A 13,611-nucleotide genomic window follows, 5' to 3' on the forward strand; every position below is an offset into this window, starting at 1 on the left:
TAAGGGGTTTGTTCTATGGTCCATTGGTCTCTGAAAGTGGGAGGAAGATATGCTCTACGGAAGAAGTTAAACTGTTATAAAGTAATCATATCTGTGCGCAAGTGTCTGTGCTTCTTTTAAGCGAAATAGGTAGGTGAAACGAGAATGACCAGCAGCAAGCCTGTTGTCATCATGACAAACATGTAGCAATGTCAATGAAAAATTGATTTTTCACTTTATCCCTTTTCATTTGGTACCTAAGAAAGGGATTTCTATTCTAAGAGTTATTTGTGACCCTCCCTGTCAAAATCAGTAAATGAAGGAAATTTCAAAATTTAGTTAACATAATTTCCAAAAAAAACCCCCGTTTCATTAAAATTTGGAAAAAATGAAGTAAATAGACAATATTTCACAGAAATATGGAACTTTTAAGTATGCAAGGTACAGAAACATGAAAAGGAGAAGACGGGCTCGGAAGTTGAGCAACATGTTTCCATAGCAACGGGGGTAATAGAATTGAGGTAAAGACTTAAAATTTGGCAGTTATCTTGGATAGGCCACTACAAGATAACACACAGAAGTAGAAAACTATCGATTCACTGGAAAAAAAAAGCTTATGGATTAAACAAAATTTTAACGAGAATGGTGTTAATGTCAAATGCAACAACGGGTCAGCATTTTAGGCCCTACTAGGTACTAGAGACTAAATTTTCAAAGTAGCTGTATGTCAAAGTTATCTGTCTAAATGAAAGGCCTGTGTCTTCTGTGACTTTAGGTACCATACTTTTCCCTGTCAGTCAATTTTTAAGAAAATGGCTGCTGTTTTAATTTAATATGTAATCGAATATTGCTAAATTCGCTAACTGGCTGCAACCCCATGTTTGACTGATAATAAAAGAGTACCAAGTGCACCAAACATCTCCATATTAACAGAGTACAATCACTATAACATAGAAATGGAGCCTAAACTTTTTCAAGACTGAGATCATTACAAATCAGTATTGTATTGCCTCAGAACACGGTGGTCTGTCGTTATTTCGATTTTTAAAAAACCACGGGCGTTGTCCCGGCTGACATTGCACCGGTCCACGCGGCGAGCGAGTCGACTTTAACTGTAATGTACTGAGTGCTTCACGGAGTTTCGCGAAAGGATTAATGTACAATAATTCCACGGGAAGCCCTGTTCAAAACTCAAAGAAGTTGTTTACCAAGACGGTATTTAATCATCACTCTTTCTTCAAAGCATTCGAATGCATCGGTGTCAATTTTTGAACCTGCAGATCTCGCATTCCGACCACGAGGTGCTTCGCTTTCCTCTGCGATTCTCTAGCTCCAAATACTCGCAAAAAACAAACAAACATGGTGTACGACATTTGGTGTGTTATAGCGAAAGAGCAAAGAAAAAGCAATCTGAGTTACCTCAATTTCACCAAAACCTGCCGTGCTTACGCTTTGTAATTATACATTTACAATAGCACTATAAACACACGAAAGCACACACACATACACAAACACACACAAATACACACATACACAACATACTCCCACACATGCACATAGACTGCCTCGGTAGCCTCTTTGTAAGGAGTCCACCTTTGGAGATCTAGAGGAAGATCAGTCTTCAAAAAAACGCACTAAAACACGATCAAAACGAACTTTTAAAGTCAACCGAAGTGTAAAACTGAAAGATCAACAGCCCATAACTGAGCTAGCTGGACACGCTTACACAGTCAGCTGTTTACATACACAAGCTTGAAGTGGGCTAGGAGTTACCGTTCTTACCTTGTTTAACCCGTCAGAACCCTCAGCCGTCCATAGGGACGCTAAATTGTTTATATTTCAGACCATTCATGTTTGAATAGGGTTTTAAATCTAAGATTACGGGAAAATGAAGGACGTTGAAGCAATGTGGCCATGAGGTATTGGTTCTGTAAATAATCTCACAGCTACACACCTGCAGGTCAAATGCTCGAAAGGGTTTGAGGTCCAAATTCCTTTATCTTGTCACTCAAGCTCACAACAAACTACGCACACACACCTCCAAAATAAATAAAAATAAAAAATATTTATAAGTCGATTATAGTTGTTTCTTTTGGTCTTAAATGAAGCAGAAGACATTAAACTTTCAATAGATCCAAAAATTTTTTAAATTCATGGAAAGTCACTTTTTAGTCTTTCGAGCCTCGTGGCGCCAAATAGCTCATTGCGTCTTATGACTGATTATGACCGGGGCGGACACTTTTAGCCTTTTTTTAATTTAAAGAATCTGTTGATGAATTTAAAAAGTCATGGGGTTGTAAAGTGTGGCAAAATATGGATGGCTCATAATAAGGAAAATACTCTCAAAAGTGGACCATGTAACAACAGATTCTGTAAAAATCGACGACACATCAGTAATTAATCGGAGGATTTAAAAGAAACTTGGCATCTCAATGTGTTTTTGGATGGAGAATTCATTTCTGCAGTCAGATTTACCTACCATTTTGTAGATATTTTGTTATAATTAACATTTCTGTGTACATATTTCTATTTTGAGAAAGAAGGGTGTTGGGATAAGAGCATTTTATTTGCAGCACCATATCACATCATGGGATCTTTAACTCTTTAAACCCCATTACGGTAATTATCATGTTCCCCGCCCAGCATCCGATATTAGTGACAACTGTTTTGTTTTATTGAGTGCTAGTTTTTGCTTTTTTTTTAGGAACTATTCCGGAGCCAGGTTTTTCAGTAATGACTAAGCCTTTGTTTCTGCCGTTTAAATTTTGGACGCAAGCTTTTGGGGTTGTAATGAGACTTAGTGCACCAGGTTTAAGTTACGGTAGAAAAAATTCCGGGATACGGTGAAAAAAACTCTGGGTTTAAAGAGTTAAGAATATGCTGTTAGCGTTCCTAAATAATGGCAAAACTGTCTTTGATGCCTTTAGACCATGTCAACCTTAAAATATAATTCTATTGATTCTAACATGCCGTACAATTAGAAAGCTTTCTTTTTTCCATTAGTATGCTAACCCCCTATTGCGATGTAACAGGGGAAACGACCGGATGCGCATGCTTGGCCATGCCCTATTTCAAGAGACCAATGACTGGGCTCGGAATACCATGCAGGGATTTTTAGGTCACATACGTGTGCTGAGGGAGTGCAGATAAATGTCCAACCTCCGTGTGAAGCCGTTTTGAACAGGGGATAGTGGTACATTTCTGATAAATTCCAAACAACTACTTGACACGGACGTTTTAAATTTGAGGACACTATTGAGGAAAGATAGATCTCTCACCGTTGAAAATCCAGCTCCTTGTAGTTTACGGAATACCGGATACAAAAGGGTTTCAGACACCAAAAATATAGGTTAATTTATGTGTACAAAATTCAACATCCACATGTCATAAGTATGCCCTGTTTCTGATTGGTTGCCAAGTTTCATTCATATTGGTCCGGAAATAGAGCCCATCAAGTTTGATAAGTTAATCACCTAAGTTCTGATCCAAGTCCAAATATACACTTACAAACGGGGACCAAAATTTCGTCGCGTATGCAAGCCTGATTTGCATTGCTGAAATATGTTGACTTAGACAAATAATTTTATTGTTGAATCGTTCAGGGATTGGGTTCAGTGGTCTAGAAGTAAGGTATTTGTTTATCTCGCTGAAGTACATTATATTATCTGATTCCTAGGTCATAGAAACTTGGTCACTTGATATCCAAAAGACCGAGAGGTTCCTTGTACATGTTGGTCCCATGAAAGACACTTTGACAGTTAAACATAAAAGAATAATACATATATGTTGTCCTTAGCGCTGTGAATAAACTGAGATAGGAGAGAAACTGCCTCTACACCAGGTGCCTAATTTTGTACTCCTAGTACTTGCAAGCTGTTGCAAATTCTGATTTAGTCCTAACCTCTAAGACTGAAAAAACTGCTCTGAGAAATAAACATATTTGAAACCATTGTGTGTGTCAAGTGGTTAGAACATTTTTGTAAATGAGCTATCTATCTGCATAAAAATTATTTGCTTCAAATTTACCGTTGGAATGCAAAGGGGAAAAGAAAAAGTAGAGCGGGAGAGGATGATTAATTTTACTAACAGTACTCTTTAGATTTTCCTTTTTCTCGTCCTTGGAAGTGTTCGGTAGACTTTTATATTGCTGTGGGTAGCATTGTTCTTCATCCTTGTTTTTTATTAACCTCTGATAAGCTTGTTTGACCCTAAAGGCACAGTTTCCTTTGGTTTAGAACATCAAGTCCATAAGAAAGAGATTCTCAGTTGCATGAAAATGAAAGCAAACTTGACTCAGATAATGAACAGATTACTCATCTTTTTTTCTTTTTCAGCACCATACAACAAGATAGATCCTCTTGGCCAGCAGAACTTTTTCGAGAACATGCCCAAGGGACAGCAAGATCCAATATATTCAAGGACACAAGATGGACAAAGAACACGTGAGTAATTTTGCCAATGAGCACAACAGACAATTTAAAATTTTGAGCCTGGGCTCATCATAAATGAGAATGCATCGAAAAAAGTGACAGGTTCTATGCGTGTGTCTCAGGTTGTAAACGTGTTTCCCATTTGAAGTGAATTATTTTACAGTCTTATGAATTAACATTTTCTAAAGAAAAAAGCATTTTTGGTTCTTAACTCTTTATCTTCTATTCCACTATGCTTGGGCTTTCTTTTGGTATGAAATATAACATCACGTCACAAAATTAGTCATTAAGTAAAAACAATTGAACCTATTTCTTCATTTAACTGTTTCCGGATGTAGTTTTATTTTGGGTCTAGACATAATTGACCTGTTGCTCGATTTGGCTATGCGGGTGATGTACAAAATGACTTCATATAAGCATAGCCATCACCCAAAAGGTAACATATGTTATATCTAATTGAAGGAAATTGAATGAGGAATACATTCAAACGTGAAACAAAGAATAATTTAAAAGAAAAATGCATTGCAAGGGTTAGAATGGGTGATGGTGATCAGAAGAATAAATTTTGATGGTAAAAATTACACTCATCAAACATTTGAAAGCAAATCAGCATAGCTATCTTATCATACACAGGCCAAGAGCATAATCCACTAATTTCTGAATGCGCAGCTTTTTATCTGAAATCAATATTCCAATTTTTGTTTGAGTTAAAATATTTCTACAGAGTCCAGTTACATCGTTTTGTTGATTCAAGACTGCAAAAAGTAATTCTCTCGTTTTTCGCCAAACTGACGCTTTCAGAAAGTAAAAGTAGATGTTTTCATTTTCTAAATCCTTTCCAAGTTTTCAATAACAGTGAGTATTTGTGAATGACGGATCATGTTAAAACGAAACAAAACTGAGGTACCCCATCGTAGCCGGTATATTTACGATACGGCAGCTAGCCCAAGGGGTGTGGACTCGCGCTGATATGTTGGCGTTACATCTGGAAAGAGTTCATGAATGAACTCCTGGTAAAAGTGAACTGTTTTTGGCTATTGCCGTAAAGTCATTGGACATCGAAGCTGTCATTAAGGAACATGCCTGCAGCTCACTGGCACAGTGTTTTTTCCAGCTGCTTTTGTGGTTTTAGAATGGTGGAGGTATGAAGATTTTTTTGTCAGCTCCTGTTTTTCATGTCTGTGTGTTGCCTTTTTTTTTTCAGCTTCTCCCCGCCCTACCCCTCCTCCCCGCCCTCCTCCCCCAATCCCGGTGCGGCAACGTTCAAATGAGATATCCACCCCTTTGTCGTCGGGCGTGACGGGGGCTGTGTCAAACTCTGATGTGTTCAACCGTGTTCTTCCCGTGCCCCCCGCCCAGCCCACCATTAACTCTGGCGACTCGGAGGAGGGCGAGTCGTGGAACTGCACTGCCTGCACCTTCACCAACCATCCGGCCCTGCAGAAGTGTGAGATGTGTGAAATACCTCGAGTCCCGCCCCCCCACCACCCGTTGTCCTCCTTGCCTCCACGACTGGCTCCGGGCATTGTGGGTACAGTGCGGGCTCGGCCGGGTTCCCCTGCCACGGCCATGGGTCACCAGCACCACCATCGAGCGGGTGAGCTTTGTTATTGTCATAGTAAGCATGTGCAGCATTGACCAAGGCCCTACCTGTGAGGAGCGGGTGGGAGGGGGGCAAGCGTTGCTGTTACAGCCCCGAACTTAATGACACCCTCAGAGAAAGACAGTTCTTCCATCTCTCAGCCACAGCTGGGGATTATGTGATATATGTTATTTTTCCAGAGAGTAGATGTTTCAAAGCTTTTATGAGATGTAGTCTTGTTTATTATGTAAATCAGCAAGTGTATTTTAACACATACCTCATCTCTAAAGACAAGTGTTTGTCTTCCAAAATGTTTTCTCACTGCATCATGAACACCTTTTTTGTGGATAACCTTTTTCGCTTTTGTTAAAATGAAGTATTCAAATTGATTTACTTGTTAAAAGAGAACAGAAGTGTTTTTGTTGAAATGGCTCATTCTGATTGTTTCATAATGGCAGGGGCGGGTCATTATTGAGAAATACCACATTTTGCTCTTAGATACGTTGACTGTGCTAAACTATACCAATTATTCGTTAGCATAAATTTATTGTTTCCTTGACTTTGTTTTTCTGAGCTTTTTGTGTAAAATTTCAGCTGGGCGTCACTGCTCAAAGGGGAAGGGTGAATGTGGAAGCTTTGATATATTGTTTCTAGTGTTCTCTATCTCTCTGAGGGGTGTTCATGCTTGCAGACACAAGAGATTTGCCTTGTTTTGGCTCGCCACAATGGCAAAATGAAATAATAGCAGGATGTATCTGATGATATTGGTGTGCCTTGTTTGATAAATGAATGACTTTTTTAGTAGCATCTAGTTTTTATAATTAAATCATGTGTTTGAATTTCTGAAAGAAGTCATGGGTTGATTTGATATCAAAAGCTTGTCAACTGCGTCTGTCAAGACGAGAAGTTTTGATAAGTGACATTTTTTAAAGTTCTGCTTGTTGGAAGTATTTCTGCACACCATACTATCATCGTTCAACTGCATCCAAATGTGAATCCTGATTTCTGCAGAGATAATGAAAGTATGCCAACCTCTCTTGTGTCTTGTGAGTTTTTTTCCCTCAGCATTATAGCATGGTTATACTAGTTTTACTTAGTGCGGCCAAAGACTACACTGGGAAAATGAGTGAAATCACAGCTGCAAAATTAATGGATTCTTTCCTTCGGCATTTTTTCTTCTTCCATAGTTAAATCTGTCAATAGACTATCAAACTAAACATGGGGTCTGTCTTTTGAAAATAGTACACACTTGAAAAACAAAGTACGGTGTGATTTGATTTTAAGAAATAGATTTTCTGTTTACTGTAAAATATGACTTGAACTGTTTTCCTCTGCGGTCTTCTTTGGTACGCAGGGAACATAATTTGGCTGCCAAAATTAAAGCTGTATGTGTAAGAATTTACGTTTGCCTTGTAGTTTAGGATATAGGTCAGGGCGTACGACTGGCAATCTGGCCACATGGTTTTTGTAGTTCCTGAGCTTCATGTTTCTTTAAGAACAAGGCATAATTAATCTCATCTGCAATTTTTGATTATGCCTTGGAAGAAAAAAAAAGCCATGTCCCAGTGAGGGAGGCTCAATCTTTGTAGCTGGAACTGATGGTTCTTGGCAAACCTGACTAATTTGCTTGTTTAATACAAATATCAAAGTTTCACGGCCATACCTGAGGATAGATGCAGTGGGTATAAAATGATGCAGCCCCGCCGAGTCTATGTGGTCTACAATTTAGTTGCCTAGCTGTGATCTGGTTTACAAGGCCAGTCAGACCTGAAAGGTCATACCTCATTGTTTGGTTATCTTTTTGTGCATATAAGGTTGTTTTATTTAATTTATTAAAAAAAAACCCAACCATAGTTCGACCTGCTCAAGACACCTGTTTTCTCAATCGAATGTGAAACCCAGTATGATGACAAATTTAAGGGGGGGGGGGGGGCTTTTTAAGCTGTATTTTTTTGGTTCAAATTTTCCACAATCTCAGTTATATATTTGTTGAATATTGAGGTTTCGGTACCAATCGAAGATATAAAGGCGGAAGCATTTTCTCTTAAATTCAGTTGTTTGGGAAAGTAGATTTTACTCAGATTCACAGTTACTTTGGGGGTTTTTTGTTTTGTTTTTTTAAATTTTATTTTGTCTGGCATCTGCTCCTACTACTCGTTATTTCGGTGCTCAACACTTTGTCTTGCCTGTAATTTTTTTCTCTCTTGTCGGTGCTAAAACGTTAAAAGGAAGAATCAGATGGGTTTTTTCCTTTCTTTTTGTTTTTTCCTTTTTTTTTCTTTTTGAAAGCAAACAAGAATTCTGATTGACTGTTTTGAGGTAGCTTTGAAATGAGTGTGGCTTTGTGTTGCTACACAGTGTTTTAGAAATTTTATGTCCCTGCGGCTCAGTGTAAGATCTTTTATATGCCAAGTTTTCTGAATTCCAAAAGAGCTGAACATTTTGGTTTAAGCTCCTCAAAAATATTTCAAATGAAAAACTAACCCAACATAGCACCCAACTCGTCACATACTCAATCAACTGCAAACTCCTTTTAAAGAAAATAGTTTAGAATGTTGTTGAAGGGCTTGAAGTGGTGGTGTTTTTTCAATTTGTTTGGACTTCTTTAAATTCAGCACCTTTATACACATTTCATTTTTTTGCCTTTAATTCATTTATTGCATGAAAGAGGTGGTGCGCATTGGCTTCATCCAGCTAGATTTGATCAGCAGTTATCCTTTTCGGCTTTTGTGAAGAAATGCAAGGGGTATTTTTTTGGTTTGTTTTTACTGTGAATATTACATTTATTACTGGTAATTTTTGAGTAGTGGTGAACATTTTCTTCATTTCCCCTTTTTTTCAGTGCAATGAATGTCTCAAGTTGAGAGAAAGCAAGGTGCCAGACATGCATTATAGGCTGTTCTTCTGTTATTTTGTCTGCGTTTTCATATGTTGGAACATTTTGATGAGTTTAGTCTTCTTCCATTGTACCAAATTTCGACTACTTTCACTCTGGTGCCTGATAGTGGAACTGGAACAGGGGGTGTAGGGAATGTGTGTTTCTCTTTGAGTGTTGCTCTTTGATTTGTCTCTGAGGGTGAACAGGGTTTTGTGTTGCTCGTCATCGTTTATGTTTATGGATTTTTGCTTTCAAGTTATGCCTCTGTGTATTCATTCCTAAGTTGTCAAAGCTGAAAGGCCAGAAGGTTTTGTCTCCAATTTTTCTTTCTAGGATGTGTATGCTTCTACTGTACTGGAAGTCATGAAAAGCATTTAGTCCAGAGGAAAGAATTGCTCATTCAGATGACTTGCCATCAAAATTATCCTCCTTCTAAGTAGCCGTTGAAACCAAAGTTAATTTATAGGGTGGATAGATTTTGCACAATATGAAAAGTAAAATAACTGCACTTTGTTAAAAGTTAGTTCAGATGTTTGTGGGTTTTTAAAAAAATATTTTTTTAGGGGGGGTGAATTGATTAGTTAATTAATTATTGAATTAATTTTTATAAAGAAGCATGATGGCAGGACACCATGCTCATGGGTGGTTGGTTTGTCAAGTTTTGAGACTTCTTTATTATAATGCTTGTTATATTATACTTCAACTTCCTGATGATAAAGAAAGGCTTCAATGCTAAATTTCACAATTCTTTTTTTCCCCCCTTTTTATCCTCATCAGGTACCTAAGGGAATCCTTTCTCTTCCCCTGTGACTCTGTGCTGGGTTCCCTTCCCATCTCTCCGCCCCAATCACAGCCCAGAGAACCAATAGCCAAACTCCCCAACACCCACCTCTCCCCATGTCCAAGTCACCCACCTGTAGATGTATTGAGGTATCACACAGAGGGGAACCATCTTGTTTTCCCCCTCATGACGGCTCGGTCGGCCCCTGTAGTCTCTACACATCCCTGGGCTCATCATTGTCTTTCAAGTTGCTCTGCCTGCAGAGAGACGCCACACCCGCCATGCGAGCATGTGCCTGCCGCCTCATTTGCTCGTTTATGTTTGTTTTATCATCCCTTTTCTGTTTGTACCACAAAAGATGCATGCATGGGTGCGCATGATTTGCTGACTTTTTTTTTTGTTGTAGTGATTTTTAACATGAGATATTGCGACTTCAAAGGAGACTTGTTTAATTTTAAAAGTTTGTATCATTTAAAATTGACAGTGTTAATTTTCACCTCAAGTATGTTTTCTTCTTCACTTTGTCTCTTTTATATATTTTTTTCCCCTGTTATATTTAACTGTGTTTTTTAGCTTTACTCGATAAGTTCTTTAACTGGTACTTTGAAAAAATTTTTTCCTTTGAATTTGCAGTGTCTCATGATTTCCAACTTCGTGCAATTTCTGTGCTCATGTTGTTATTCATTTTTCTCTTTTTTACCTTTCCTTGTGTCAATTATAAGTACAGCAGTTGGGATTTTTCACCCGCACCTCTCTTACTGCTTTTCTTCTCCTCTTTCTTCAAGTTGGAAAGATAAACAACAACCATAATTCTCAGTATTTAATTTATATCAAGGGCTTATGTATTGGGCTTTGTCTTGTATAGTAGACAGGATGTCTTTGTTTCTCGGTTTGTCGTAAGGAAATGCAGCTTTAATGACCTAGATTGGTCAGGAAGTGTTTGGGGGGTTTTTTTGTGGGTTTTTTTTGGTTATAATTTTAATTTTTCCCAGTGCACAGTGATCTAGTACAGGGGAAACAATAGTGGAGAGATGAACCGTTAAATGGCTGACACTTGGTGCAGTCAAAGTCAGATAGCTCTTAACTCAAGGAGATCCCGCAGTTTGTTTTGCCTTTGTTCTAGATCTAACCCACAGGAGCCTGTTTTGTAAAGATTAACTGTGGTCAATTTGAGGGAAAAAGTGAAACATTTCTGTTTGACATGGATTTACTAAGCGGCCCCTGTTATTCTAAAGCTTCCCGTGGATCATATTCGCCTCTCTCCTTGACGTAGGAAAGGGGAATTGCATGTTCAGTTACTGCCTCTTTCAAAATTGTTAAGCTTTAAATAGAATATGAAATTGTTTATTAAATTTTAAGTAAAAGTTTACCCACACTCATCTACTTATAAGCTGGTTATGTGGAGGAACTTAATTGAACCTTGTGGTGTGGGTCTCTTTTCTCTACTTTTTGCCATTGTCGCAATAGGAAAACATGGTCAAACTATCAGTATTTAGGATTTTAATTCTACATGTAGTAAATATGAGAAGTGCAGAAAAAAAACTAGGGGTCTCATGTAAAGTAATAAGCAGTTTTGACTTTGATCTGTTTACCTGTATGTTGAAGGTTTTAGTAATAGTTTCAGTACAGTCGAACCTGTGGAAGACGGAATCGCAAGGGAACTAGACGAAATTTCATCTTAGACAGGGGAATTTAGGGGGAAGGTGGAGGGGAGGTTTCAAAACCCAGCCGTTGGGATCAAGGTTCGCTTCTCTGGTCGGCAAGCAGTGGTCAAAACTTCTCTCCTCTCAACTACTATCCTCTCTGATATTGACTTGCGTCAGTCTTTCTTATCCAATCACCACCAGTGCTTGCATTTCATAAGACCACTATTTGACCTATTAAAGACAAAAGCCATTAAACATCTTATTTGCTTCCACCCTGAGCCCCACCCTTCGGTGTAACATAGTTAACAAAGGCCACCCCTCACTGCCATCATGTAACAACGATTCGAGGAATTCTTTTCTTAGCTGGCTATACGATCAGGGCGGCAGGCATTGGTCAAACTAATTTCACACCTCTGGCTTCTGGCTATCCAGGAAATTTTCTGTTGTGGCTCGCTACTCGAGCACTTCCACTGGCACTCGTGAGATTTCACACTCACGCTTCCCTGATCGTCTGCACCTCTCAGGGCTCACATGGATTGGGTAACATCTACCCCCAAATTGCACCCCTACTCCCCTTCCTTGCCCGGCGGTATGGCGTTAAGTTTAGAGCCAGCAGAACCAAACTTGCGAGTTTTGTTTCAAATCAGGGCTGGTTGGGCAAAGCATTTTCTGTCTTAAACAGTTGAAACCCTCGGAAAGGAGCGGATTTTTCTTTCCGTTTCCGCGTTGGACAGGTTTCCGTTTTATAAAGGTAATTAAAGAGGAATATATCAAGGGGGGAGCGGGGAGATTCTCTTAATACAGGTTTCCGTTTTACACAGGTTTCCGTTAAGGCAGGTTCGACTATTATTTTTTAACACTCTTTTGCCTTGCTGTGTAATGAATTTAACTTGGGCTTCTTACAGTTTTTAGAGTTCATTTTTTTGTTTTAACTAAAAGAAATATTGTAGACCTGTATTTTTAAAAAGATTTACTGCTCTTTTTTATATCGCATGGATTGATTCTGATCGAGAGTTTTTTCCTAAACGAAAACAGAAAATTATGAAGTCTTTTCAGAGGTAGACTGAGATTGTGGAAGCGGCTGTCGTAGACTGAAGCTGCTCAATCAAAGCATAGGCTGTCATTGTGTGTTTTCTTTTTTTGAAATTGCATCTGGATTTCCATTTTGAGGAGAAATTTCCTCTTTGTTTGTTACAAAGATGAACTATTTAAAACTGGGGTATCTTGAAAAATTAGACATTTACAGTATTTTGTAACAGGGTTCAATGACAATGAAAGTTCCTGCTTGTGCTTTCTTCTAAGTTTAAGTTGACTGTGTGTGAATGTTGAAGGCGGTGTGAGAGCTTATTTTATTTTCATTTGTGGGTCTAATCAAAGATATTAAAAAAACATTTTTGAAAAGTTGCAGCACTTTTTTGGTAATGTTTTTCACCGGTGCTGATAAAAATGATATGGTTGGGTTCTCAAATTGAATTTCTTTCAGAAGGGTATTTGCTCCTGCTCTTTGCTTAAAAGATATGATACTCCCTAATAATAGCATAAAATGTGCTGTAATATAGATGTCGCACCCAGGAGTGAACAATCTTGTAGTATAGGATCTATGGTATAGTGGTATAGTTTTGCTTGAGGAAAGATGGCTGTGAACACAGAATTGTACATTCACTCAGAGCAAGAATATTTTATAACAGTATTTTATGGGTTGGGGAATATGAGGGTTTCAGAATTTTTATGCTGTTTCCTATATCAGAAGGAAAGAGATCATGCTTTATTTGATTACCAGTGGATTCCCATGGATGATAAAGCATTAGAATGTCTTTTTCTGGACGCAGCAGAAAGTCTCTATGTAAAGTTAATGTGTGCTCACAGGAAGAGAAAAATGTGCTTCAGGAATGAGGAATGTGTCTGAGCATGTATATTTGTACAAATGCTTTGCCCAGATTGATAGACGGATCTGTTTTGTGTTCGGACTTGCTTAATTCGTACCCATACTTTGCTTTGTGCCTGTTCTCGTTCGTTTGTCCTACATTATCTTTGTTGTTTATTGCTCTACTTGTAATATTTCCTTTTTAATCCGGCAGGCTGGTCCTGTTTTTTTGTTTCCTAACTTATGTTCTGTGGCCTCTAACGTGAGACATGATATAGAGGTGTCTTGATGTCTGGTGAAATAAACAATTTCTCTCTAATTTTGTTCATATAATGACAAAGCTTACTTACTTAATGGATGTGAATTTGATAGTAAAATCCAGAATTACTCATTGCAAAGCTCAGGAGCCGCTGCCAGTCTAAGTATCGTCTTATTGTTCTAATGGAGTTTT

At 38.3% G+C, this 13,611-nt stretch overlaps 1 protein-coding gene across 2 annotated transcripts in view; it reads left to right on the plus strand.

Annotated features, from left to right (window-relative positions):
- Positions 1 to 11,892, plus strand: part of LOC101854409 (TGF-beta-activated kinase 1 and MAP3K7-binding protein 2) — a 21,301-nt gene extending 9,409 nt beyond the window's left edge. Inside the window, exons 6-8 of one of the 2 annotated variants that reach the window (XM_005097912.3) lie at positions 4,314 to 4,421; positions 5,614 to 6,006; positions 9,647 to 11,892. In XM_005097912.3, coding sequence (XP_005097969.1) covers positions 4,314 to 4,421; positions 5,614 to 6,006; positions 9,647 to 9,654 — 509 coding nt within the window. In that variant the 3' untranslated portion in view covers positions 9,655 to 11,892. Of the gene's footprint in view, positions 1 to 4,313; positions 4,422 to 5,613; positions 6,007 to 8,833; positions 9,422 to 9,646 lie in introns of those variants that run through there. The other variant, XM_035969663.1, reaches the window with a different exon arrangement.
- The last annotated feature ends 1,719 nt before the right edge of the window (positions 11,893 to 13,611 follow it).

This window comes from Aplysia californica, unplaced genomic scaffold (genome assembly GCF_000002075.1).
Source record: "Aplysia californica isolate F4 #8 unplaced genomic scaffold, AplCal3.0 scaffold00167, whole genome shotgun sequence".
NCBI lineage: Eukaryota > Metazoa > Mollusca > Gastropoda > Aplysiida > Aplysiidae > Aplysia > Aplysia californica.